The sequence below is a fragment of the Pogona vitticeps genome, chromosome 10, assembly GCF_051106095.1.
Source record: "Pogona vitticeps strain Pit_001003342236 chromosome 10, PviZW2.1, whole genome shotgun sequence".
Taxonomy (NCBI): Eukaryota; Metazoa; Chordata; class Lepidosauria; order Squamata; family Agamidae; genus Pogona; species Pogona vitticeps.
This window is the reverse complement of record NC_135792.1, coordinates 13,364,320-13,391,306: the sequence shown is the minus strand read 5'-3', so window position 1 is coordinate 13,391,306 and position 26,987 is coordinate 13,364,320. Positions and strand designations below refer to the sequence as shown.

At 42.2% G+C, this 26,987-nt stretch overlaps 1 protein-coding gene and 1 long non-coding RNA gene across 2 annotated transcripts in view; one reads left to right on the top strand and one right to left on the bottom strand.

Moving 5' to 3' along the window:
• The first annotated feature begins 18,754 nt into the window (after window positions 1–18,754).
• On the top strand, window positions 18,755–25,717 carry LOC144584351 (uncharacterized). Its single transcript, XR_013538547.1, has 2 exons — window positions 18,755–19,607; window positions 24,901–25,717. It is a non-coding gene; the product is annotated as an uncharacterized LOC144584351 (long non-coding RNA).
• The window catches only part of DPY19L3 (dpy-19 like C-mannosyltransferase 3), a 69,027-nt gene continuing 67,075 nt past the window's right edge, over window positions 25,036–26,987 (bottom strand). Inside the window, exon 20 of the mRNA XM_072980431.2 lies at window positions 25,036–26,629. Coding sequence (XP_072836532.2) covers window positions 26,459–26,629 — 171 coding nt within the window. The 3' untranslated portion in view covers window positions 25,036–26,458. The remainder of the gene's footprint in view (window positions 26,630–26,987) is intronic.

The following is a 26,987-nucleotide window of genomic DNA, read 5'->3' as shown; positions in this document are numbered from 1 at the left end:
AGTCCAGGGAACTCTCAAGAGTCTCCTCCAGCACCACAATTCAAAGGCATCAATTCTTCGGCGGTCAGCTTTCTTTATGGTCCAGCTCTCACTTCCATACAACACTACAGGAAAAACCATAGCTTTGACTATTTGGACTTTTGTTGGCAAGGTGATGTCTCTGCTTTTTAAGATGCTGTCAAGGTTTGTCATTGCTTTCCTCCCAAGAAGCAGGCGTCTTTTAATTTCGGGGCTGCTGTCTCCATCTGCAGTGATCATGGAGCCCAAGAAAGTAAAATCTGTCACTGCCTCCATATCTTCCCCTTCTATTTCCCAGGAGGTGATGGGACCAGTGGCCATGATCTTAGTTTTTTTGATGTTGAGTTTCAGACCGTTTTTTGCACTCTCGTCTTTCACCCTCATTACAAGGTTCTTTAGTTCCTCCTCAATTTCCGCCATCAGAGTGGTATCATCTGCATATCGGAGGTTGTTGCTATTTCTTCCAGCAATCTTAATTCCGGCTTGGGATTCATCCAGTCCTGCTTTTCGCATGATGTATAAGTTAAATAAGCATGGAGACAATATACAGCCTTGTCGTACTCCTTTCCCAATTTTGAACCAATCCGTTTTCCATATCCAGTTCTAACTGTTGCTTCCTGTCCCACATATAGGTTTCTCAGGAGATGGATAAGGTGGTCAGGCACGCCCATTTCTTTTAGGACTTGCCATAGTTTGCTGTGGTCCACACAGTCAAAGGCTTTTGCATAGTCAATGAAGCAGAAGTAGATGTTTTTCTGGAACTCTCTGGCTTTCTCCATAATCCAGCGCATGTTGGCAATTTGGTCTCGAGTTCCTCTGCCCCTTCGGAATCCCACTTGTACTTCTGGGAGTTCTCGGTCCACATACTGCTGAAGCCTACCTTGTATGATTTTGAGCATAACCTTGCTGGCGTGTGAGATGAGTGCAATTGTCCGGTAGTTGGAGCATTCTTTGGCACTGCCCTTCTTTGGTATTGGGATGTAGACTGATCTTTTCCAGTCCTCTGGCCACTGTTGAGTTTTCCAAACTTGTTGGCATATTGAATGTAGCACCTTAACAGCATCATCCTTTAGGATTTTAAATAGTTCGACTGGAATGCCATCACCTCCACTGGCCTTGTTGTTAGCCAGGCTTTCTAAGGCCCACTTGACTTCGCTCTCCAGGATGTCTGGCTCTAGGTCAGCAACTATATTGTCTGGGTTGTCCGGGATATCCAAAACTTTCTGATATAATTCCCCTGTGTATTCTTGCCACCGCTTCTTGATGTCTTCTGCTTCTGTGAGGTCCCTTCCATTTTTGTTTTTTATCATGTCCATCTTTGCACAAAATGTTCCTCTAATATCTCCAATTTTCCTGAACAGATCTTTGGTTTTTCCTTTTCTGTTATTTTCCTCTATTTCTTTGCATTGTTCATTTAAGAAGGCCCTCTTGTCTCTCCTTGCTATTCTTTGGAAGTCTGCATTCAATTTTCTGTAACTTTCCCTACCTCCCCTGCATTTTGTTTCCCTTCTCTTTTCTGCTATTTCTAAGGCCTCGTTGGACAGCCACTTTGCTTTCTTGCATTTCCTTTTCTTTGGGATGGTTTTTGTTGCTGCCTCCTGTACAATGTTACGAGCCTCTATCCAAAGTTCTTCAGGCACTCTGTCCACCAAATCTAGTTCCTTAAATCTGTTCTTCACTTCTACTGTGTATTCGTAAGGGATTTGGTTTAGATTATACCTGAGTGGCCCAGTGGTTTTTCCTACTCTCTTCAGTTTAAGCTTGAATTTTGCTATGAGAAGCTGATGATCAGAGCCACAATCAGCTCCAGGTCTTGTTTTTGCTGACTGTATAGAGCTTCTCCATCTTTGGCTGCAGAGAATATAGTCAATCTGATTTCGATGTTGCCCATCTGGTGATTTCCATGTGTAGAGTCGCCTCTTGCTATTGGCCCTACTGCTCAACTTTCTGCAGTGCTCTTGACTCTGTACTGTACTAGAACAGCTGGGTGAACAAGTTGAAATAGCTGCTGCTAATTTTTGCCAAAGTTTTATAAAGTAGCTTCCAGCTTCTAGCCGACATCCTGATTTAGCTTAAAACCAAAGGTACTTATCCACCATAATTAACATTCTTTTCCTTGGAGAGTGAGGTAAGAACGAACATGGGGCAGTGTATTCACAGTTACACAGGCTGGGGATTTTCCTAAGCACACTTCCTTCACACATTGAGTAAATGATTGTGGACCGAGCTGCACACAAGGCTGGCTTCAAAACAGACTGATGCTGGGGAAAAGACCCCTTCTTCTCAAGCCTTTTGAACTCTTCTATGGTTCTGTTCCAAATTCTTTCTAAATGGCAGATGTTGTTCACAGCTAGAGCAAAAGAAGATATGGCAACCCATTAGGGCATCCCCACTGGAAGGATTCTTCTGCCTCAGTGCTAGCCCAGGGAACTTTGCTGCCCGAAGCAATCTCATAACCTCCCTTTAGGAAAGTCGTGCTGCACCACCTTCTTGTATCACGTTCCGCTTTCATCTCATCCCTCTTCCCAGCCAACCCATGGTTGGCTCTTCCCAGCTGAAGTCTCTTCTGAACGGTAAGGCTGGGCTTGGTCTGCGTTTTCCAGATTAGATAAATTTAATTCTCCCACAGCCAGAGTGAGTGTCTTCTGGCAGGTTCATATGAAGTATTGGTACCCCCCAGAGGAGTAAAATACAAGTGAAAAATATAAACCAGTTTGTATCCAGTACATTAAAAACTAATTCCTGATCCCAATTTTAAAACACACAAATATACATACACATTTCCTCTGTGACAATACAAAGCTCTCCAATCACCAGGTAGACTGAAATTGCTTTGCAGGTATTAGGCACAGTGAATCAGTGTGTCCAACATTAGAAACACAAGTAAAGCTTCCTTAAGCAGCTTTAACGCAGCTTTAGCCTCTGCTCTTTTAGAAACATTCGGTGAGGCAAGCAGCACATACAAAGCCTGCAGGACAGATCTGTGAAACTTGCCCGTTTCCTTCCATTATTTTAGTCGGAACAGCAGAAGGTACTGCCTCAACTGCTCTTGCTCAATTTCTTTGTACTCAAAAGAGAAATTTGACTTCAAACGTTGGCACTTGACAGCTACAGTAATAAGCCTGGATGTCTGTTAGATAACCTGACATTGCAAACTGGAAAGTAAAAATACCAAAACAGGAAGCACAAGGACCTGTTTTTGTTGGGTTTTTTTTTAAAAAGAATATTATACTACTAGGAATTTTGGTGAAGACTAATTCAAGCAAGGATGCTGTACCACAAAACACTGGAAGGGCTGACCTGCTGTGGCTGTAAGAGAAGGAGGAAGAAAGAGGCAGAAGTAGCCTCGAGCATCTCCAGCCAGCAGATGACGTGCACAGCTGTTGAAAAATGCAGCCACCTCATCGAACTGCCCCGTCCCTCACAGACGGCTATCCTGAATTAGCAGTCATCTGACCTGCACACCCACCAAGATCAGACATGCATCCCTACAGGCTTAATTAAAGTTTTACTATTTATTAAAATGTTTTATTATTACACTATGTCAAAATGACAGTGGGCTCCAATCTCATTAGTGGAAACAGAGTAGGAAATATCCAGGGCTTTGGTGGCTTAAAACAAAAACATGGCTCAAGTCCAGATTTGATTTAATGCCAATTGATTAGAAGTCTGGTTTCCTTTTGGTGTCAGCATGAAAGCGGAGAAAGGATCCTGTGAATAACTTAATGAATATTTGCTTAAATGTAAAATTATTTTATGTGTGGGTGACAGAACCCTGCAGTAATTTACCCAGGAACAACTGCAGAGGAGAAAACATTTAAATCATTGGCAAATGGAACATAGTTCATTTGGGGAACTTTAATCTCATCACACATCTTGATTTAATTAAATCTGGGGAAGCTAGCTGAAGTTTCTCATTGTTAGAAATTAATTGTAACCATTTACTTGCATGAATTATTTCAGCAAGCCAAAATGGTCCTCTAGACGTTTTGGCCGTTTCCCCGAAGCATTTGATAGCCTGCATATTTTGCTCCAGAAACAAATAGGGGCCACAATCCATCAGGAATTACTTTAGGCAACTCCTGCTGATATTAGTCAGTGAGAGAAACTGTGCCCCTCTTTAGCTTTCATTCATACCAGGATCCATGCAGAAGTTTTTAAAAAAGCTTGTGGCTACAGCTATCAGCTGCTACATTCCATATAAAATGTTAAAAGTGAGCACTAAAAACATCATCACAGTGACTTTCTAAAAAAACCTCAGCATTAAAAAGTTGGCAGTTGTCATAAAAGTTCAAAATGTACAAAAAATGTGAAATCTACGTGTTTCAACGGAAGAGACATGGCGTATGGGGTTTTTGTTTTTATACAAGGAATGAGGGAATGAACCATGTAAAAAGTTCCCCTTCCAGAGGAAATTTGTTATGTGCCATGTCAAGTATTACGAATTGAATATCCCCTTTAGTATGCAACATATCTTACTGGCTTGAATGATCCTTATGACACTATTCAGATTGGATTTGATACTCTTACTTTAAAAAACACTTTTGCCAGGGTGGGGGCAATAGCAATTGAATGTTGCTGCATGCAGGGCAGGGAATGGAGGCATTTTGCTTGGTTTGTAACATCTCCTTTGAACCTTTGTGATACAGTACACCACAACATGTTACATTACAAAAAGAAAAGGGTACAGAAAACGGCTCACTAAGTTCCAGTCTTCAACACTTCAAAATCACACAAACAGACCAGGTAACAATTATGGGACCACAGGGAAACAAATAGTTATTATTAATGGAGACAACAGAAATAGCAGGCAATAAGTACCTGAAAATCATGAGCTTGCAAGAGTTATACTTAAAGAGGGGGCTGCTGCGCAGATGGTGGTGACAAACCCTTAGGTGCTCCTGAGGAGGTCTAGTGAAACATGACAATAAATCTTCAGCCTGTAGGCACACAGGACTCAGCATTTTGCTTGGAAGCAGATCACGTAGTGGGTTGATAGCAAAGATCGAATTGTAGGTTGAGAAACTGCATAAAGATGACCATGTCTGCTGGCAATTACGGTGTAGCTGTCTTTCTTAGGAAACCTTCACTTTGCATTACTTGGTAAAAGCCAAGCTATAGATGGGAAGGTTCTTGGATCTCCTTCCCTTAGCTAAAGAAGAGCTGCTGTATTGATGTCAACTATGGACCAATGTCCTCATATCTGGAAGCAGGCAGAGTGGAGTGGGGTTGAAAGGATGGTTACCAGAGGCATCACTTCACTGATAGCTTCAACAGAGCCAATATACAGGGGAGAGGGCAAAGTAAGTCACTGGCACCCTTCATCCAAGCTAGCCTAATGGACACTAGCAGCAAAGCTCTGAGTTGTAAGATATGGACTGAGAAGATATTAAGCATGTGCACTTGGAGGCAATGCTCTAAGGAAATGAATGGGACTTATTCTCAGGTAAGTATGTTTTGGGGTAGTGTTCCAAAACATCCTAAGGAAAAAACACAAAAACAGATCGACAGGTGTTACCCACGTCTAACTGTAATTCTTTGAGTGGACCTCCGCGATTCACACCCTGGGTGATCTACACCTGCGTGGAGCTTCATCGGAAAGTTCTAGAGCTTCTGTGGTAGCAAAAATATATTAGAATACGGCCCCTCCCCCCTCGTATAAGTACCTTGGCGCCAAGGCTCCCCCTTTTAGTTGTGTCAACCGCCGCTACATGAAGCAGAATGGTGTGACAGTGGGGAGGACGGGCGGGATGTGTGAATCACAGAGGTCCACTTGAAGAACTACAATTACAGGTGGGTAATCTGTCGTTCTTCTTTGTGGCCTCTGTGAATTACACCCTGGGTGACTAAAAAGCTGTCTTACCCAGAGGCAGGGTGTCACGCCAAGGTAGAGACTAGAATAGCACGTCCAAAGGCCGCATCAGACTTTTGCTGGAGATCAAGTCTATAATGATGGATGAAAGTGGACGGCTGTGCCCAGGTGGCAGAGGTCTGGAAGAGATAAACTGTGTACCGTGTTTCCCCGATAATAAGACCTATCCCGAAAATAAGCCCTCCCCTTCGTGTGTAACATTCCTCTAAAATAAGCCCTCCCCCGAAAATAAGCCCTATTTAGATTGATACAGTGGTGCCTCACACAGTGAAAGCATCGCTGTACGGATCAAAAAAAGCCATTGGAACGCATTAAACAGTGTTTAATACGTTCCAAATGGTAAAAAACTCACCGTACAGCGATGCTTTTCCGGGTCCAGCAGCCATTTTCGCGCCCTTGGTAAGCCAGGGGAGGGCGCGAAAACGCTGCGTGCGGCCATTTCGGCTGCAGCGAGACCGCAGATCAGCTGTCCGGCAGGTCCAAAATGGCCGCCAGAACAGACGAAATGGCCGCGCACAGCGTTTTCACGCCCTCCCCTCGCTTACCGAGGGCGCGAAAACGCTGCGTGCGGCCATTTTGAACGTCAGAAGGGCGCTACGCCGACTGTTCCCGTGTGGCCAAAGCAGACGAGACGACTACACCGGGGCTTGAGGACTGCGGGAGAGGGACGGAGGGAACTGCCTCTTCTCAGTGATCATTTCGCTTTCCCTCTCAAGTGCCCCCTCCCGCAGCCGCCTTAGGGGGCACGAGGAAGGCGCGTGTGTTTCGGGGACAGGGTTGTTCTCGGGTGGCCAGAGGAGCGCTCTTTTCTCATGCTGTGAGCTGGAGGGCTCCTTAGCAAAAATACAAATTGAAATACGGTAGCGGAGCGGAGTGGGGGGGGAGAAGGTGGCTTCCTCTTTGATGCTACCGTAAGTGGCTTCCTCTTCGATGCTACCGTAACCGCCCTGGGCTCAGGAGGGAATTAGGTGCGCGCGCGCATATCTGAAGGGGGGTGTTAAGAAAGCAGGAAATTGCTGCAGCTTCCCTTTGAGGAAGAGGAAACGCCAGTCCCCTCGCGCTCGTCGAGGGTGGCTGAGGCTCGCCCGCCGCTGAGGCAGGACAACATAAAAACCCGGTACCGGTATGTAAGCAGGAGTGAAGGGGCATGATGAAGGATAAAAGGGGCATGATGGAGGGTAAAAGGGGCACTCAGGGAGCATGATGGGGTTAAAACATTATTGAGGGGAATGATGGAGTGAAAAGAAGGACTGATGATCATAATTTTATTACCGGTATTCTGTCTGTTTTGACCCCCAGACATGAGTACAAAAAGGAAGAGCTATACTGTTGAGTACAAGAAAGCAACTGTGGAGGAGTCACATGGCAAGAATCTTGCAGTTTTCTGTAAAGAAAAACTTTTGGATCTTCGAATGGTCAGAAAATGGAGAGCAGATTATAATAACCTCAATCAACAGGTGGATGAGTGAAAAGGGAAAAAGTGCAGGTCTGGATCAGGTCGGCAACCCTTAAATCCTGACTTGGAGATCCTCACTGGTGATTGGATTGCTGACAGGAGAGCAAGGGCCTTGGTTGTGCGCAGGGCTGATATTCAAGCATTTGCCCTTTCAATGGCACCAGAATTTGAAATGGTCTCAGAAGGATTCAAAGCATCACAACACTGGTTGGACGGTTTCCTTCAACGGTATGAACTGTCGCTAAGAAGATCAACAACACTGTTTAAGCTGGAAGATGCTGAAGTTATTAAACGTGCACTTGCATTCAAGTCCTTTATTGATATGACCGACATTTCCAAGTACCAAACCTGCAATATGATTGCTATGGATGAAACTGCAGTGTTTATGGAACAAGGATCTCAAACAACAATTCATCACAGGGGTGCAACGTCAATCTACATTCCCACCACTGGCTATGAAAGTGCACGGGTCACCTGTGTTTTGGCAATTCGTTTGGATGGAAAGAAAGTCACACCTCTAATCATCAGTAAGGGCAAGAAAGGTAAGATTGAACGTGTATCAGGCATTTACGTTCTTGAAACCGAAAAAGCCTGGTGTACACAAGCCGTTATAAGAAAGTGGGTTGATTTAATGCTGCCACTTGTTATGCAAGGTAACCAAAGAGGTCTGATAGTCTGGGATTCAGCCAGCACTCACTGCACTAAAGAAATGAAGAACTTCCTTGCAGAGAGAAGAATAGATCAAGTAATGATTCCTGCAGGAATGACTGCCTATCTCCAGACCCTTGATATTGCAATAAACAAGCCATTCAAGGACCATTTGGGCATGGAAGTCAATGACTACGTTGAAAATAGAATGGAAAGAAATCAGCGTGGAAACTTTGTGAAGCCCCGTCTGCAAGAAGTTGTGACTTGGGTGAAGAAGTCATGGGATAAAATTACTGACAGCTGTGTCGCCAAGGCACTACAAGCAGGTTACCTGGACAAGACATGTTCATTTAAAGAGAGTTATATTGCTGGACATGACAGATTGGGTCCACTTCTTCTGAAGGAAATGGAGGTGCAAGACATCCAGGACGGAATTCAGGGTATGGAAACTTATGACGATGTTGTTGAAGAAGATGACATGATCATTATTGAATAAAGGCACATTTTTTTTTGTTCACATTTACCTGTTTATTAAAATTGCTGTCAATGTTCATTAAAATAAACCCTCCCCTGAAAATAAGCCCTCTGGTGTTTTTCTGTCCCAAAAAAATAATAAGACAGTGTCTTATTATCGGGGAAACACGGTAGGAATACCGTAGAGGTCGCCACTGCTCTGGTGGACTGAGGGCGAATCACCTTTGGGACTGGTCTGCGTGCCAGCTGATATGCAAGGTGAATGGTTGAAGCGACCCATCTATAGTTTGAGACTGTAGCCTTCCCCTTTATTAGGTCAGTGGTTCATGTTTTGTTATGTAATTGTTCATGCATATTCATGTTGCTGAGAGGCGAAGCTGAGTGAGATCTTATAAGAGGCAGAGTCAGAGAGTCAGGCAGAAGGGTCAAAGAGAAAGAGGCAGAGTGAGAGGAAGGGAGAAGGAGATAGAGTGTGGAGTTTGGGGAATTCTGAGGTGTGATTAGAATTACGAGTGTATTATCAAATAGAAGGTTGTTGTTAATAGTAACTTTACCTACAGAAGATCTTCATGAATCAATTTAAATTTCTCTAATCAATAAACAAAAGTTCTATTTAAAAGACCTTGAAGTGTGGATCTGAATCTTCCTGAAGTAATGGTGATTTAGTGATTACCTGGTGGCAGCAGTGTAAAAGAGGGGATTGTTTGCCTTCATGTGCTCTGAGGCTTGACGGTCAAGAAAGGGGCACGAGGGTGAACGCAACAATTGGTGGCAGTGGTGAGATATGAAGGAATCCAGTGAAACCTGAGTTTGGACTTGAAGAACTCTAGTCAAGCCTGATTTTTTAAAAAATTCTTGGACGTCACTTCCGCTAGAAAGGCAATGCAAGGCTGAATGTTCGTCTCTTCACCCGATATCTAAAAAATGAAGATAAATGCCCTTCTCCCTGCATTTTCTGTGAGTAAATAGTTTTTAAACTCCTTATGAAAACTTCAGGCAAAGATAGAAGGACTTTTGAAGTGTAATTGCACTGTCTCTTATCTAAAAAAAAAAGTGCTTTCATTTTTGACCGGAGAAGCCGGAGGCTGGTAGAGAAACAGTGTGGTCTGTTAAACACGGCTTGGCTTCCTAAGTTATAAATCTCTGCCTTGTTTATACATGCGTAAAGGTAGAGATAAGAAGAAGATTAAAAGCTGGGTGCGTGGACAGCCACAAAAACCATCAGATCACAGCCTCGATCGAATTGCCCAGCTAGAAAGAATAGAAGAGGGAGAAGCGTCGAGCAGCCATTCTGAAATCAGCATGGAGAAACAAGTTTCAGATCTTGTCTCCTCCATGAAAGGAATGCAAGGCCAGTTCGGACAGCTTCTTTCTAAAATGGACCTTTTAATAGAAGGACATCAACAGATGAGACAAGATTTACAAAAACTACAGGGTGAAATGACAGATATTAAGACAAGTTTAGATAAAACAGAGGGCAGGTTACAACAACTGGAAGATTTTCAGGGCAGCCTTGGGCAAGATTTTCAGGGCAAAGTGAAAAAACAGCAGGAATCTATTAATGAGCTAAAGAAAAAACTCATCTATTTCGAAAATAATGCGAGACATAACAATATTAAAATAATGAACTTTGATCATAAGAAAGAAGTGAGTTTAAATCAAGAGGTGATAGATTGGATCAATGCAGCGATGAACTCCCAACATGTGGCAGAGGAAGATATCGAGAGAATTCATTTTGTTGGAAACCCCCAAAGAAACAGAAGACCCATAATAGTGATATTTTTCAATTATGCCAAGAAAGATCAGTTACTCAAGGTCATTAAGGAAAAGCCTGAAGTGCTTGTTTACAGATCAGATCCAGTTCAGATTTATCAAGATTTAAGCTCTGAAACTATCCAATGGAGGAAAACAATGAAACCTGTTACTTCAATTCTAATTAAAAATGGCAAGAGATACAACTGGGGCCATCCTGTTTTTTTGAAAATATGGAAGGACGGAATCCTACATAAAATCCACTCCTTTGAGGAGGGACGACATTTGTTGATGGCTTGGGGAATTTGGGAGGGCCAGAGTGTGCAAGAGGCAAGCAAGTAGCTCTGTAAAGACAGCTGATTTGAAAGAGAAGATACCCTGAGAGAAGATATTATTTTGATTGGAAGAGACTAAGGGACATTACTGGATGTCGGAATAATCTTTTTTTTCTCCCCCTATTTTTCCTTCTTTCTTTTCCCCGCCCATTACCCCCTTTCCCCTTTTTTCCCCTTATTCCCCCCCGTTTTGTTTTTCTTTCTTCTTCTTCCTCTCCCCTTCCTTTTTTGTAAGGGGGGATACTTTGTCTTTTTTATTCTTTTCTTTCTATCTATCTTTTTTTATCCTCCTTTGTTCATAATAAGGGTTTTTTTTGGTTTTAGGTTTTCTTCTTCTTCTTTTAATTATATGCATGTGTTTTGTATGCATATGCACACATATACGGATGTGTGTATGCTTATATATTTTCTACATTTTTTTTCTCTTTAAAAAAAATTTAAAAAATTTTTCTTTCTTTTTTTGTTGGGTTTTTCGAATAGTTTTTGTTTGTTTGTTTGTTTATTTTGTTCTGGTGGTATGTGTGAGTGCATTTTTTATTTTGTTTTGTTTTGATATTGTTTTGGATTATCCGACTAGGCTGGGGTTAAAAACTAAATAAATAAATAAATAAAGGAGAAGAAGAAAAGATGTTTAAAGTTAAAAGGGAAGGCATTTGGATATATATATGCGGATAAATATATGATGTGGGGTGAAAAGGAGATGGAGGTTCAGCTGGGGTCCGGACTGGTGGGGGTGGCGTCTCCCCCCCCTCCCAAGGCTCGTGTCAAACATTAGTGGGACGCGGGGAAACGGGAGGGAAGAAAAGTGTTTATATGTTGGGAAGAAGGATAGGGATAGGGAATTAGATGTAGGTGAATTTATTTCTTTTAATTGTTTTTGTTTATCTTTCGGGAAATGCACAAAGGGATGGACTAAGAAGCGGAAGATTGAACAGATATGGGGAAACACATAAGAGTAGCGACTTTAAATGTGAAAGGCCTAGGGGCTGTATTAAAGAGAAGGAGAATGGAACTATTATTAAAGAAAAGTAAAGTTGATATTATCTGTCTACAAGAGACACAGCAATTAAAGGATGGAGTCAATGAATTGAAATTGCAAAATACACATATATATGAAAAAAACATTTGGGACTTCTAAATCTAGAGGGGTAGCAATATTAATATCTAAACATTGCGAATTTGTAGTAAAATAAGTAATAAAAGATAGTAATGGCAGATATCTGATAATCCAAGGTCAAATGGAGGAAGAAGAATATACGTTAGTAAATGTGTATGCACCAAATACGTATGAACCAAGGAGAATTTTACAAACATGGGATTAAAGAAATGGAAAAGGTCAGGAAAGGATATGTGATTATGGCAGGAGATTTCAATATGGTCTTAGATAAGTTGAAAGATAAATCTACACATAAAAATATGAATTGAATAAAAGGGATACCCCCCTAAGTAAGATAATAAATACTACCGATCTGAAAGATATATGGAGAGAATTGAAGGGAGACGAAAGAAGGTTTACATATTATTCTGCTGTACATAAAAGTTACTCTAGAATAGATTTTATGTTTACATCACAAAACTTAATTTCAAAAGTAGTAGACACGAATATTAATATGATAAAAATAACAGATCATGCATTGATGGTGATGGAAATGAAAGTTAAGAAAGATTATAGAGAAGCTAGGAGATGGAGGATAGACTCCAATATTTTTCAGCATACAGAGGTGGTAGATATAGTTAAGAAAGAATGGTTGGAAATATGGTTATTTAATGAAGTGGGTGGGAACAAAATAGGCCTGTTATGGGATACCATGAAATCAGTTATGAGAGGAATTTCTATAAGAGAATCCTGTAGATTAAAAAGATTGAGAGAGGAAAATGTAAAAAGAATTGAAGAATCATTAAAGGATTTAGAAACTAAATATTTTATAGATAGAGATGATAAAAAACTATTAGAGATACAAGCTAAAAGAAAGGAATTGGAAGGCTTAGAATTAGAAAAGGTGCAGAGGGACCTGATATATGCCAAGAGGAATTTTTTTGAATATAGTAATAAACATTCAAAACTTTTAGCCAGAATGGTCCAAACTAAAAGAGTAAAAAATATAATTGGTGTGATTGAAGATAAAACAGGAAAAAATTGCAGCTTAATGAAAGAAAAATTAAAGATTATACAAGATTTTTATTAACATTTATACAAATGTAATAGTGCATCAAAAGAAGACATAGAAACTTATATTAAAGAAAATGTTAAGAGTAAAATATCAGAGAATGACAAAAAAGACTTAGATAAAGAGATAAAAGAGGAAGAGATTATGGAGATTATTAATAAACTAAAATATGGTAAAACTTCAGGTTTTGATGGATTAGGTTCGGAATACTATAAAACTTTTAAATCAATATTGATCCCTAAACTAAAAGTGCTCTATAATGAAATATTGGAAGGAGCGAGAATACCAGATTCATGGAAACATTCATTGATAACTCTTATCCCAAAACCTAATAAAGATCTAACAGACCCAAGATGCAAAGATACTTAAGATGCAAAGATATTTACAGCAATACTTGCAAACAGAATTAATAAATTTATTACAAAATATATCAAAGAGGATCAGAATGGTTTTTTGAAAGGTAGCCAAATGGAAAACTTAACTAGGAGGGTCTTGAATATCATATACAATATAGAAAAAAATAAATTGAAGGCAGGCATTTTATCATTAGATATATTTAAAGCATTTGACTGTGTGGAATGGCCAACACTAAAGACTTTGTTAAAGGGTTGGGGTTTTGGAAAGAACTTTAGGGGGATAATAGATCAATTATATTTAGAGAATACCTCTGTAGTAATACTTAACGATGGGATGACGGAACAAATACCTCTAGGCCGAGGCACTAGACAAGGTTGCCATCATTCTCCAGTTCTGTTTTGCTTGGTTATTGAAATGTTGGCAAATGTAATTAGGAACGATGATTTAATTGAAGGTATGGGAGAAAATAAGACAAAGATTAATTTATTTGCGGATGATTCCTTATTGGCAGTGAAAAATCCGTCAGAATGTATAGATAAAATTAAAACCCACTTAGACAAATTTGGAAAAATAACCGGATTAAGCATAAATTGGCAAGAATCTGAATTAATGTTGTTTAATTATAGTAGAATGGAACAAGAAAGGTTTGCTGAAAAACATGATTTTAAAATATGTAAAACAATTAAATACTTAGGAATAGATTTAGCAAAAATATTCAAAAAATAAAGGAGTATAATTATAATAAACTAAAGGAAGTAATTAATAAGAAACTACAGGAATATGGTAAATTTAAGTTATCTTGGTTTGGAAAGATTGCATTGGTAAAAATGAAAATTCTACCAAAAATTAATTTTTTATTTAGAATGTTACCAATGCAGTTAACAGAGGATGATTTGAAATATTGGCAAGGAATAATTAACAAATATTATAATGAAGGGAAGAAATCTAGAATAAATAAAAAGTATGAGCCCCGTGGCACAGTGGTTAAAACGCTATACTGCAGCTAAAACTGTGCTCACAACCTGGGGTTCAAATCCCAGGTAGCCAGCTCAAGGTTGACTCAGCCTTCCATCCTTCCGAGGTTGGTAAAATGAGTACCCAGCTTGCTGGGGGGGCAATGTGTAGCCTGTATAATTAAAAAATTGTAAACCGCCCGGAGAGTGCTTGTAGCGCTATGGGGCGGTATATAAGTCCAATAAATAAATGAATAAATAAAATAAATTAAAAGTATTGGTATAAAACAACAAAAAAGGTGATATAGGTTTACCAAATATAAGAAACTATTATTTAGCTAACCAACTGAGGTTCATTGGTGAAATTATATATAATCCGGAAAGGCTAATTTGGTGGGAAATGGAATCATCAGAATTACAAGGAAATATAGAAAAATATTTATTTGGTAAAGGCAAGAAAGATAAAATAAGTGAAATTAATAACCCTTTTTTAAAGACATTGTTAAATATATGGTATAAGTATAAAAAGAATTTATGTTCATCATACTCTCCATTTGGATTAGTGACAGAAATAGAAAATTTTCCTACCAATATGAAAGTGCATGCAGATTTATTTAAAGAAAAAAAGTAATTAGATTGAAAGATTGGTTGTATAAAATGAGATTGATAGATCAAGTGAAACAAATATTTAAAAACAAGACTATTTCATGGTTGAATTATGTACAACTAGAAAGATGGACTAAAGAATGTGTAAATAAATATAATAAAGGTAGAGAACATACAAAATATGAGCAATTTCTATTCTCATATGAGGACATTCAGATGACTGACTCAGTAAAAGGTACAGTGAGTAAAATTTATTCACTTCTTAATTTAGAGGAAGAAGAAAGTGAAAAAAAAGGAAAAAAATTCTTGAGGCAAAGGTACCTTTTAGAAAGAGGTCTGTGACAAAGATGTTTGGTTCCTCACTAGAGCTTCTGGGAAAAGCTTAGTGGTGGGGGCTTCTGAACCCAGATCTGGGGGGGGGTCTAAGTTAGGGAATGACTCTGAAAGAAAGTTCTTGTATTTTTCCTCAGGATCTGAGGACCAGTGGGCTAGTTTAAGGCTCAAGGCTCTAAGAGTTTAGAGAGCGTTTGAGAGAAAAAGCAGAAGCCAGGGGCAGAGCAGATCTGAGCGAAGAAAGGAGAACGGCTTTGCTTGAAATAGGATTATTTTAGTGACTAGAAGTAAGAGAAGAAAGACAGACGCTTTTAAAAAATCAGTAAACACTCTGTATAGATCATCCCAGAAGTAAATATGCCACCCAAATGTACCAAAAGGGGGAATCCTAAGGCTGAGGTTTTACCTCAAGAAATGGAGGGAAACAGTGACCCTTTACTCAAATAGAACAAGAGAAATTTGATGAGGATGCCTCAGAGGAACAAAAGGAATTAAGCTCCCAGGAGTTCGAAAAATGGAAGCTGGAACGGGAATTTAAATTTAAGGAATTACAGCTCAGAGCAGAGCAAGAGGCCAGACAGATGGCAGTTGAGCAAGAGGCCAGACAAATGGAATTATGACAAAGAGAAATGGAATTAAGACAAAAAGAGGAGGTTCCCCCCTCACGCTTCAGTATGGAGTTAACACCCTTCAAAACAGAGCTGGTCGAGGTGACCGCAGCGGCAGAGGCGGTGAGGGGAAACCACCACCGCCAGAAGCTTCGCTGGACGCGGCTCTTTCAACGCGTGATAAATTTATACTTCTGCATATGTTGTATAAGTACGGTGCACAATTGTAACAAGGAGGACTGAAAGACCAGCAAAAGCCTTCCACCACCATGTGCAATGGGACCAGAATCGTCACCATCTCCCCGGATTCCCATCAGCGTGTGCCAGTGTGTGCCTGCGGTGCCGCCATTGGCATTCCAGAGACTCGAGGCAGTACCCGGGGGGGGGGGCTGGCAAGCTGAAGCCAGATATGACGCAACCGGATGTCGCCCCTCCCCTACTCCAGAACCAGCTTTCAGGGGGGAACTTTAGTATGTAGATGTTAATACAATTTTTAAAAAAAGAAGTGGAAGCTGGAATGGGAATTTAAATTTAAGGAATTACAGCTCAGAGCTGAGCAAGAGGCTAGACAGATGGCAGCTGAGCAAGGGGCCAGACAAATGGAATTACGACAAAGAGAAATGGAATTAAGACAAAAAGACCTGGAGGGTCCCACCTCATGCTTCAGTATGGAGTTAACACCCTTCGAAACAGAGTTGGTTGAGGTGACCGCAGCGGCAGAGGCAGTGAGGGGAAACCACCACCGCCAGAAGCTTCGCTGGACGTGGCTCTTTCAACGTGTGATAAATTTATACTTCTGCATATGTTTTATAAGTACAGTGCACGAAAGCAAGAAAGAGCCGTGAAATACCAGCAAAAGCCTTCCACCACCACATGCAATGGGACCAGAATCGTCACCATTTAACCTGCTTCTCATCAGCGTGTGCCAGTGTGTGCCTGCGGCGGCAGCGTTCCAGAGCCTCAAGGTGCCACCTGGTGGGGGGGGCGGCAGCTGGCAAGCTGAAGCCAGATATGATGCAACCAGATGTCGCCCCTCCCCCACTCCAGAACCAGCTTTTGGAGGGAACCTTAGTATGTAGTTGTTATTACAATTAAAAGAAAAAGGAAAATGGTAGCTGGAACGGGAATTTAAATTTAAGGAATTACAGCTCAGAGCTGAGCAAGAGGCCAGACAGATGGCAGCTGACCAAGAGGCCAGACAAATGGAATTACGACAAACAGAAATGGATTTTCAATTACAGATGAGACAATTAGACATTTCTGCTCCAATCACCTTAACAACAACAGTGTTGGAGGGGGAATTCTCTCAAAAATTGATCTTAAGAAGTTTCCCCCAAAAAGAGGGGACTGTCCTGAATCTTTTCTCATTGCTTTTGAGCAGGAGCAAAAACAACTAGAAATGAGGGCTGAGGAAGAGATTTTACATCTCAGAGCTGAATTGAGAGTAAAACTGATGGAATTAACAGTCGAAAACTATAATAATAATAAATCCAATCCTGAGGGGAATCTATTAAAAACAGCTGATTATATAAAAGAATTAAGAAACTCAAATTATTCTGAGGTAAAACTTGGTGCTAAAAACTGGGACAACAATAAGAAGTCCTTAATAAAAATTACCTCAGCAAAACAACATGGAAAGAAGGCCAGGGTGGTGCCTCATCTAAATTAGTACAGCCTAGTCCTCAGAACCAAATGAATCTTGAGGAAAAGTTTAATGAATGTCCTCTGGATGAGAGAAGGAATTACAAAAGCGGAAAGCCTGGTCATTTACAATACCATTGTACAAAAAATAAACCTAAAATGTGGAGAATAATGGCCAGATCAAGAAAGTATACTGCTTGGGAACTGTGGAAGCCTCTGAGGGAAAAATAGATTCCCAAACCCTAGAAGCAAACTAGGGATGCCCCAGTTCAGAAATAAACCATGAAGTAACCAAAATGGCTGATGAGGGCATTTTGAAAACCCTTAATATTCCTTCCTGTATTGAGGAACAGAGGAAAGATAGTACTTTGAAAGTACATGGATAGTACATGGACCCCTGAACACCCAGAGAAATCTGTGACTGATAAAGACCTGATATATGGAGATGAGTTGCAGTTGATAGAGCATGTTCAGAGTGCTTTTGCACTTACACTCTCACCAGGGGGCCAGGAATCTCCTACTGCAGTACAATTGGATACTGTAGCACAGGGGAGCCTGGAGGGAGAGGTTTCCTTGGATACCCAGCTTAAGAGTGGTGCTAAAGCTGATCTCATGCTTTTGAAAACCTCAAACAAAAATAATTTGGCTCAGGAGGAGGACATTATTTGGGTAGATTGCTTTGGAGCAGACACCAGTACACCCACTTTGTTGTCTCCTGAATACCCTGAAAGGTCTTGCTGGGATAAGGAGCATTTATATAAAGAAAAGTCCTTAGAGATGGCAGAGCCAAGCTTGGGAAGTGCTCCTGGAAAAGAGAAGAGCTTGTATGAGGCCTAAGATAAAGGTTCCCCTTGACAATTGTTGTCCAGTCGTGTTCAACACTAGGGGGTGGTGCTCATCCCCGTTTCCAAGCCATAGAGCCAGCGTTTGTCCGAAGACAATCTTCCATGGTCACATGGCCGGTGCGACTTAGACACGGAACGCTGTTATCTTCCCACCGAGGTGGTCGCTATTTATCTACTTGCATTTTCATGTTTTTGAACTGCTAGGTTGGCGGGAGCTGGGACAGGCGCCAGGCACTCACTCCATCGCGTGGATTCTATCTTACGACTGCAGGTCTTCTGACCCTGCAGCACAGGCTTCTGTGGTTTAGCCCACAGCACCACCACGTCCCTGCTGTATGAGGCCTAGGAAAGAACAATCTCTCCTGAGGACCTAGTAGTAGAACTGAGAACTATAGAGGGGAGAAAACTGGTTTTGGCAGGGGTGGAACAAGTAGACATTAAAACCTTACAAAGCAAACCCTTATCTAGTATATCACTGAATGAAGGAATAGAATCATGTAATACGTGCAGTGTATCTAAAACCAACCAATCATTTAAGATTGCACTTAAAAGACCCTTGCTTGAGAAGCTTAAAGAGACCCCTGATAGTGGTCCTACACATAGGGAAAAGTTGGTGATAAAAGTACCTGTGGGCAAATGCGTGAGTGAGAAGAACAGGGAACTGCCTATCCTTTCCCTAGCTGAGAAAGTGAGGTAAGTAATACTGACTGCATCTAAGGTATGGATCTATGATCGGAATCAGGATTGAGTCAGGAGTCGACGGATTGTCGATTGACTTGGGTGTTAATAGGTTGAGTGTCATAGTATTGATGTTTTTGGCTGAATGTTGATGGAGGCAGCATGTTCATGGGCATTTGTCGGTGTCGAGGATTTTCGATACCGAGAGGTATCATCCGAGTGTCCATGGATGTCATTTGATATGGTTGAACATCGGTGTCAAACCTGGGGTCATAGTGATGTCGAGTTTGATGGCTTGATTCTATTGGACCATGGAAATTGTGCACTGATAGAAGGACAGAACGAGCATCCATGGACCAGGATGGATATCGAGGATCGTCGATATCAGAGCCTGTATCTCGGTGATGTTGAAACAGAGGATGTTGACAAGCTGGTAAAGCAGTGGAGTATATAGACGCTGGAGATGCTGAGCGAGAGGAATGATTTCCCTCATCTGGCTTAATGGGAAAATATCAGGAGGCTGTAAAGCCTCATGTGTAGAAGAAAATTGCTCGACCGTCCTGGGTCTTTTAGGTGCCAGGTAGGGAGCAGGTTGGAATTCATGTGGGTCATGGTGATATGGCCGTTTTGACATGGATGGGTGTCGAGATTGAGGCCCGCCGTGGGAAGGTATGACTGAGCCTGGATAGAGCAATTGGCTGATTGGTGGTTGTGGTTTGTCTGGTTGAGCACTGGTCGGGGCAAATGGCAACTTGATGAGAGTGCTGAACCACGCGTGATGAAATAGATGGCTCCAGGGACTGTTGGGGCTGATATTTCAGTGGATGGTGGTTCTGGTGGATAATGAGATGTTACTGAATAAGGTATTGTTACATACAGCACTGATGGTACCTGTCTGTCATGGGTTTGGAGGGAAAGTTCCATCCTATGGGGAGTGGAAGGCGGGACATCAGGAGGAGGAGCTGTACTGTATATATATTTGGAGCTTGTGTGGAGAAGTTAGGAGAAGCTGAAGTGGGAGTCTGTGTGTCAGACTGAGTACAACTGTGTGTCAGTTAGTACATACCTGATAGGTTCAGGTTTCTTTATAGGTTGCCAGAACTGATAGGTTCAGGGTCTGTGCTTTACTTTAAAGGGTTCTGTGGGAACCACTGTTATATGTATATGTTTGGGACTATGCCACGTTACATTATCCTATTTACCTGATCTTTTTATTTACCCTGTTTGTTATTTAAATAAACCTTGTTCTTTTGTTTGTTAAAAATCCATTCCTGGTCTGTGTGACTCCTTATAGGGAATGGTTGGTGGCAGCTTAGTTAAAGGGTGGTATACTCCAGTAGGTCTGGGGTTGTCACATTGATTGGTGTCCAGCGTGTGGGATACGACTGGTCCAGTTGTCCAGTGGTCCAGCAAAGCCTTGGCAAGTGTGCCCAGAGCAAGGGGGGTCTAGTCAGGGAAAATCTGAGGGCGCGTAGGTAATCTTCTAGGCTTACCTCACGGGGAGGTACGCTAGTGGAAGAACGTGCAAACTCAGATTGGGGCGACTAGATTAGGGAGCTCTGAGGCAACCCGTTTTGGCGGGAAAGGGCTGAGGCAAAGCTGTGTGAAGTAACAGTGATCTAGCCTGTCTGCTGAGAGGCCTAGCAGAGGGGGTGGATTCTGCCTGGCAACAGTTGCAAGTTGGTAATGAAGGAACAGCAGCAATCTATAGAAGGCTGTTTCTGAGGCAAAAGGAAAAAAGTCGTCGCTTTATTTTGAGGCTTGACTTTTGAAGGCAGCCTGTTCTGGGGGGGATTATGCCCTTGACTCGAAGCCAAATGGCAGAAATGGGTGAAGTGAGAGATCCACAGGTAGACCAAGGTTCTGAGGAAGAATTTGGCTCAGTGCAGGATGAGAGCACGGGAGAACAGAACCCAGAACTCAGAAAAATGCTCCTAGCCCAACAGCATGAACTGAGGGTGAGGGAAATGGAGGAAAGATTAGAGAGAGAAAGAATGGCATTTGAAAGGGAAAAGGAAGAGAAACAGGAAAGGGAAAGGGAGAAACAAAGACAATTTGAATTAGAGAGAGAGAGAGAGAGAATGGAAAGAGAAGAAAGATTGGAGAGAGAGAGGATGGTGTTTGAGTTAAGAAAATTGGAAATGATGAACCAGAACAATAATAACAATAGAGATTCTGAGGTGGGCCAATTGTTTAAAACTGACCTGAAGAAATTCCCTGTGTACCACAAGGGAGATTGCCCTGAGGTGTTCTTTTCCCTCGTGGAAAGAGCGTTTGTGGACTTCTCAGTAAGGGAAACTGAGAAGATGACCATTATGCGATCTTTAATCAGTGGCAGCCTGGCAGAAGTCTATGCAGAGATGCCAGTGGAACTGCTGAAAGACTTCGCTGAGTTTAAAAAACTGGTGTTTGCCAGACATGGGATAAATGCGGAACAGCTGAGGCAAAGATTCAGGTCACTCACAAAAAAACCAGAGCAGACTTTTACCCAAGTGGGGGCCCAACTGGTGAGGTTGCTAGAGAAATGGCTGTCTCAGGAGGGGACAGAGACCTTCCAGCAGCTCAAAGACCTGATAGCGCTGGAACAATTTTATTCAGTCCTGCATGGGGAACTAAAGTTCCATGTGAGGGAAAGGAAACCTAAATCTGTGGCAGAAGCGGCAGAGATCGCAGATTTTATTTCCCAAATAAGAAAGCCCTTAGGTGCTGAGGGGAAATCGATAGGTAAACCCAAAGAAACCTACAGCAAGTACTCTCAGGGACCAGGGAAAAACCAGCAAGGGGGAGGGGCCCATGTTGAAGAGAAGCCCTCAGACATGAAACCACAAAGACCTCAGATTTTGGAGGGAAAACCAAAACCAGATGAGAAAGACTCCAAGTACAGCAGAAAATGTTATTTCTGTCAAGGAAAGGGCCATCTAATCTCAGAGTGTGAGAAATTAAAGCAGCTAAAGGGAAATTTGCCTCATGATTTGAGTGGAACCAAGCCAAAAGCTGTGTTCTGTGTCCAGAAAGAGCAAAGCTCCTTGCCACTGAGGGAGCCTGTTGCCATGGCTACTCAATCTGGAACAGATACATCTGCTGATCAGGCTGGGGAAAATGGTCCTCTTGTGGAGGTCAAGCGCTGCTTACTAGTGAGGACAGATTCGCAATTGTTTGAGACCGCAGGGGTGGACGTAGGAATACTTGACCATCAGTATAGGGGGCTGAGGGATACTTGTTCCCAGGTGACCCTGTGCCATCCAGACATTATTCCTAGGAAGTATATAATCCCAAATGAGAGCCTAAAGGTGGCAGGGATTGAGGGACAGGTGATCTCACTGCCAGTAGCTGAGGTACCTGTGAGCTTTCAAGGCTGGAGGGGAGTTTGGCGGCTAGCGATTTCATCGACTCTGCCAGCAGCCGTGCTCGTGGGAAATGACCTGGCTGAACATGTGAAACGGGTGCTAGTGATTACACGCTCACAAGCTACCACGGGGACAGTTCAGGGGGGTACTGAAGAGCCCGAGGATGAAGCAGATGAGGGTAGTTCCGAAGCTGTGGTAGAAACCTTAACCACAGACAGCAAATTTGGCCAAGAGCAAAAGGCAGACGCCACTCTCCGAAAGTGTTTTGAAAAGGTGACAGACACCCAGCTAACACCTGAAACCCCAGCGAGATTTCGCGAGAAAAAGGGAATTTTATATAGAGAGACCCTGATGAATATCTCAAAAGGGGGAGATGGGATCAGAAGTCAGCTAGTGGTACCTGAAAAGTATCACCCCATGATCTTACAAAGGGGGCACTCTGACATGTTTGCTGCGCACTTAGGGGTGAACAAAACACAGCAGAGAATCACACAAAATTTTTACTGGCCTGAAATAGGGAAGCAGATCAAGGAGTTCTGTAAACAATGTGATGTGTGTCAGAGGCAGGGGAATAACCGTGACAGGACCAAAGCGAAGTTGTGCCCTTTGCCTGTGATTGACACCCCGTTCAAATGTATAGGAGTGGATATTGTGGGACCTTTGCCCAAGGCCACAAAGAGGGGGAACCGGTTCATTCTCACCATTGTGGACCATGCCACGAGGTACCCCGAAGCCATACCCTTGACTAACATTGAAACTAACACAGTGGCAGATGCCTTGGTGGGGTATATGTCCAGGATGGGATTTGCCTCAGAAATAATCACAGATTTGGGCACATCGTTTACATCAAAGCTCATGAAACGGTTATGGCAAATCTGTGGAATTAAACACAAGGAAACCACTGCCTATCACCCTGAAAGTAATGGGTTAACGGAGAAGTTCAATGGGACTCTGATGCGCATGATTAGGGCTTACTTGGCAGAGAATCCAAACAATTGGGACCAGAAGCTGCAATCCCTTTTGTTTGCTTATCGATCAGTGCCCCAAGCCAGTACCGGGTTCAGTCCGTTTGAACTTTTGTTTGGGAGAAGGGTGAAAGGTCCACTTGATTTAATCAAACAAAATTGGGAGCAGATCACCCAGGATGACCCGCAAGATGTTGTGACATATATAGACTCTTTAATGAATGACCTGAAGAGAAACCTAGAGCTAGCAGCAGAAAACCTGCAAGCTCAAAAGGTCAGACAGAAAACCTGGTATGACCAGAAAGCCAGGGAGAGGCACTTTAACCCAAGGGAGGAATTGCTTTGGCCTAGGCCCTGCAAAGAGAACAAACTGCAGCTGGGTAGCCCAGAAATAAAATACCTGGGTCACATAGTGGGGGGAGGAGTGATCAGGCCCCTAGAGGCCAAGATGGAGGCCGTTCGTGATTGGCCCAGACCCAACACCAAGAAAAAAGTCAAATCATTTCTTGGGTTGGTGGGCTACTACAGAAAGTTCATCCCGAGGTTTAGCGAGATGGCGACTCCGCTGACCGATCTGACGCGGAAGAAGACTGATGACCGCATCCCATGGACCAGCGACTGTGAGGAGGCGTTCCGGAGGTTGAAGGAGGCGCTCATCAATTATCCAGTGCTGCGTGCTCCCGACTTCGACCGGGAGTTCATCATCTACACCGATGCGTCTAACAGCGGGGTAGGAGCAGTTCTTTGCCAGGAGGATGAAAATGGTGACCAGCATCCAGTGTCCTACCTGAGTAGGAAACTCCAGAAAGGTGAGAGACATTTGGCAACCGTGGAAAAGGAGTGCCTGGCCATAGTATACGCGATTCAGAAGGCCAAGCCTTACATCTGGGGAAGACATTTTATTCTGTGCACTGACCACTCACCACTGCAGTGGTTAAAGACAATGAAAACCCACAATAGTAAACTTATGAGGTGGGCTTTAAACCTGCAAGATTATGACTTTGAAGTGAAGGTGGTCAGAGGGTCAATGAACTGTGTTGCTGACGCCTTGTCAAGAAGACCCGAAGAGTGAAGACGGCGAAGAAACATGGACTATGTATATTTTGGTGACCAAAAGTTAAATGTACCTGTTTTTTTTTTGAACAAGCTTGGTTTGTATTAATAAAGGTGACTTAATGTATTGTAAATGTTAATGTTTAAATGCATAAATGAGATGTTTAGCCTAGAGTGTAAGTATAAGTAAGTATGGTATTGTATGTTAATGTTTAACTGTTTGTGTTTGATCCTGGTTGTTTTTTTGGAGAAAAGCACTTTAGCTTTTCCCCTGCAAAACAACTTATAAAGAGGGGAGGTGTTACATACAGCACTGATGGTACCTGTCTGTCATGGGTTTGGAGGGAAAGTTCCATCCTATGGGGAGTGGAAGGCGGGACATCAGGAGGAGGAGCTGTACTGTATATATATTTGGAGCTTGTGTGGAGAAGTTAGGAGAAGCTGAAGTGGGAGTCTGTGTGTCAGACTGAGTACAACTGTGTGTCAGTTAGTACATACCTGATAGGTTCAGGTTTCTTTATAGGTTGCCAGAACTGATAGGTTCAGGGTCTGTGCTTTACTTTAAAGGGTGCTGTGGGAACCAAACTGTTATATGTATATGTTTGGGACTATGCCACGTTACATTATCCTATTTACCTGATCTTTTTATTTACCCTGTTTGTTATTTAAATAAACCTTGTTCTTTTGTTTGTTAAAAATCCATTCCTGGTCTGTGTGACTCCTTATAGGGAATGGTTGGTGGCAGCTTAGTTAAAGGGTGGTATACTCCAGTAGGTCTGGGGTTGTCACAGGTATGGTCTCCAGTTGTGCTTCGAAGTTGACCCTGTCAGGTGAAGCAACTACGGAAGGGTTGCTCGAAAGAACAGTGTTGAGGACCAGGAGGAGAAGATGTTAATCTATCGACTTTGTCATTCCATTCCAGTGATTGGGAGCAGGGTTGATGAGAGGGGATTCCGTCATCGTCAGAAGGTGAACCAATAGAGATTGATTCGGCGGTTGGTTGAGGCTGCTGAGAGATGACTGCAGCTTTAGATTTATGCTGTTTAGGTCTTTTAGGCGGAGAAGGCTCTGGAACGGAAGAGGCTTCAGTGGACATTTGACGTTCAGTGGAGGTCTTCGATATAGAGGATTTCAGTATCAAGCACTTCGATTTATTGGTTTTTGAAGTTTTAGACGAAGTGGACAGAGCATCAGAGTGGGATGATGGACGTGTGTTGAGGTTTCAGAAACAGCCTTCTCCATTGCTTTGGTTTGTGAGGTGGCCTTACAAGGAGGTTGGGCCATTTTGGTTGGTTAAAGGGATTGTTCCCAAATACAGTTTTAATCTGGATAAACAAGAATGGAGGACTCCGCACTTGAAGCTCTTCCAATGCTGGCAGGAGGACATCTGGTGTGCCACTCCCAAGCAAAAAAAGACACTTGCCGTGACCATCAGAGAGTTGTATTTTCTTACCACAGACCACACAGTGTTTAAACAGGCCCAAAGGGGCCATGAATAGGAGAAAATAATTTGAGGAGAAAAAACAATGATTGGGGGGGTGCTGCAGCTGGAGGTCAAGCGAAGGAGAAAAGAAAAGTCTCTCTGATGATAATGAATTTGATCTAAAAGTTTAAAGGAAAAAGATTGGTAACAGGAAGGAATCAAGAATAAACTCTCTCTTTTACTCACAGAAGCAGAACTAAGAGGCTCTCAACATGGCGGTTGACACAACTGAAAAGGGAGCCTTGGTGCCAAGGTACTTATACGAGGGGGGAGGGGCCTTATTCTAATGTGCTTTTTGCTACCGCAGAAGCTCTAGAACGTTCCGATGAGGCTCCATGCAGGCGCAGATCACCTGGGGTGTGATTCACAGAGGCCATGAAGAAGAACAATAAACAGCCCACTATCACAGGACTTTAGCAAGCTAGAACCCTGGGCGGAATTCTCCAGATCAGCAGTTAATGGAAAGAGATAATGGTTGTTCCATATGCATCCTTAATACACAGGCTATGCACATGTTTTGGATGGGACTAAGTTTCAGGCTCATGCAACTTCTCCCTCCCACTGCACACTGAATGTTTTGTGATGAGCGGTGTTCACTGTCCTTAACAAAGAAAAGAATCATGCATAACACCATAGATGCAGTACAGTTTGTGAGAACCTTTCAACCCACCAGAGAGTATTTTGTGAACTGGATTTACGTAACCCCCACCGCTTTTCTGGACACATAAAAGTGTTATCAAAACAAATCCCTTATGAATTTTCACAGTAATTAGGAAGTAAACATTTGAAACCAGTGTACACTTTTTTTTTAGAAAAAGAATCATTTGTGTAAACTTTCAGAATTTCCTACTATGATTACGATAAAGCTATGTGTTCTTTTTATGTCTAGCAAGCTTGTAAACATGAAATGTTTTGTTCTGAAATACTTTAGTAAAATATGTTGTATATGAAGGTAGGTTTCTTTTGATTTCCTCACAGAAGCGAGGATACGGTGATGGTTTCAGATCAGGATCATTTCCTCCAGGACCATCCATAGTCTGCAACAGAAATTATACAGTTGTTCAAGCATTCTTGTATCAGGCACTGAGTAATAACTGTCCATCATATATGAAATCAACACAAAGTAAGCTGTATTAGTATTACCACTGTAGTTAGATAGAGACAACACTACAGAACGGCACAGGCACACCTCCCTCCTCATGTCCCATGACAGTAAAGAGCAGAGCTACATGCACAGGCCCTGCTGTCTTGATTGTTTCCCCAACCCCACACGTCAGACAAAAAAAAGAGCTTCTATTAATACTGAAGTACTGAGCACAGCCTGGAATATTACATCTTAAAGTTAATTTAAATATTCAATATGAATAACGTTTGAATTGGAAAATGCTGCTGTTA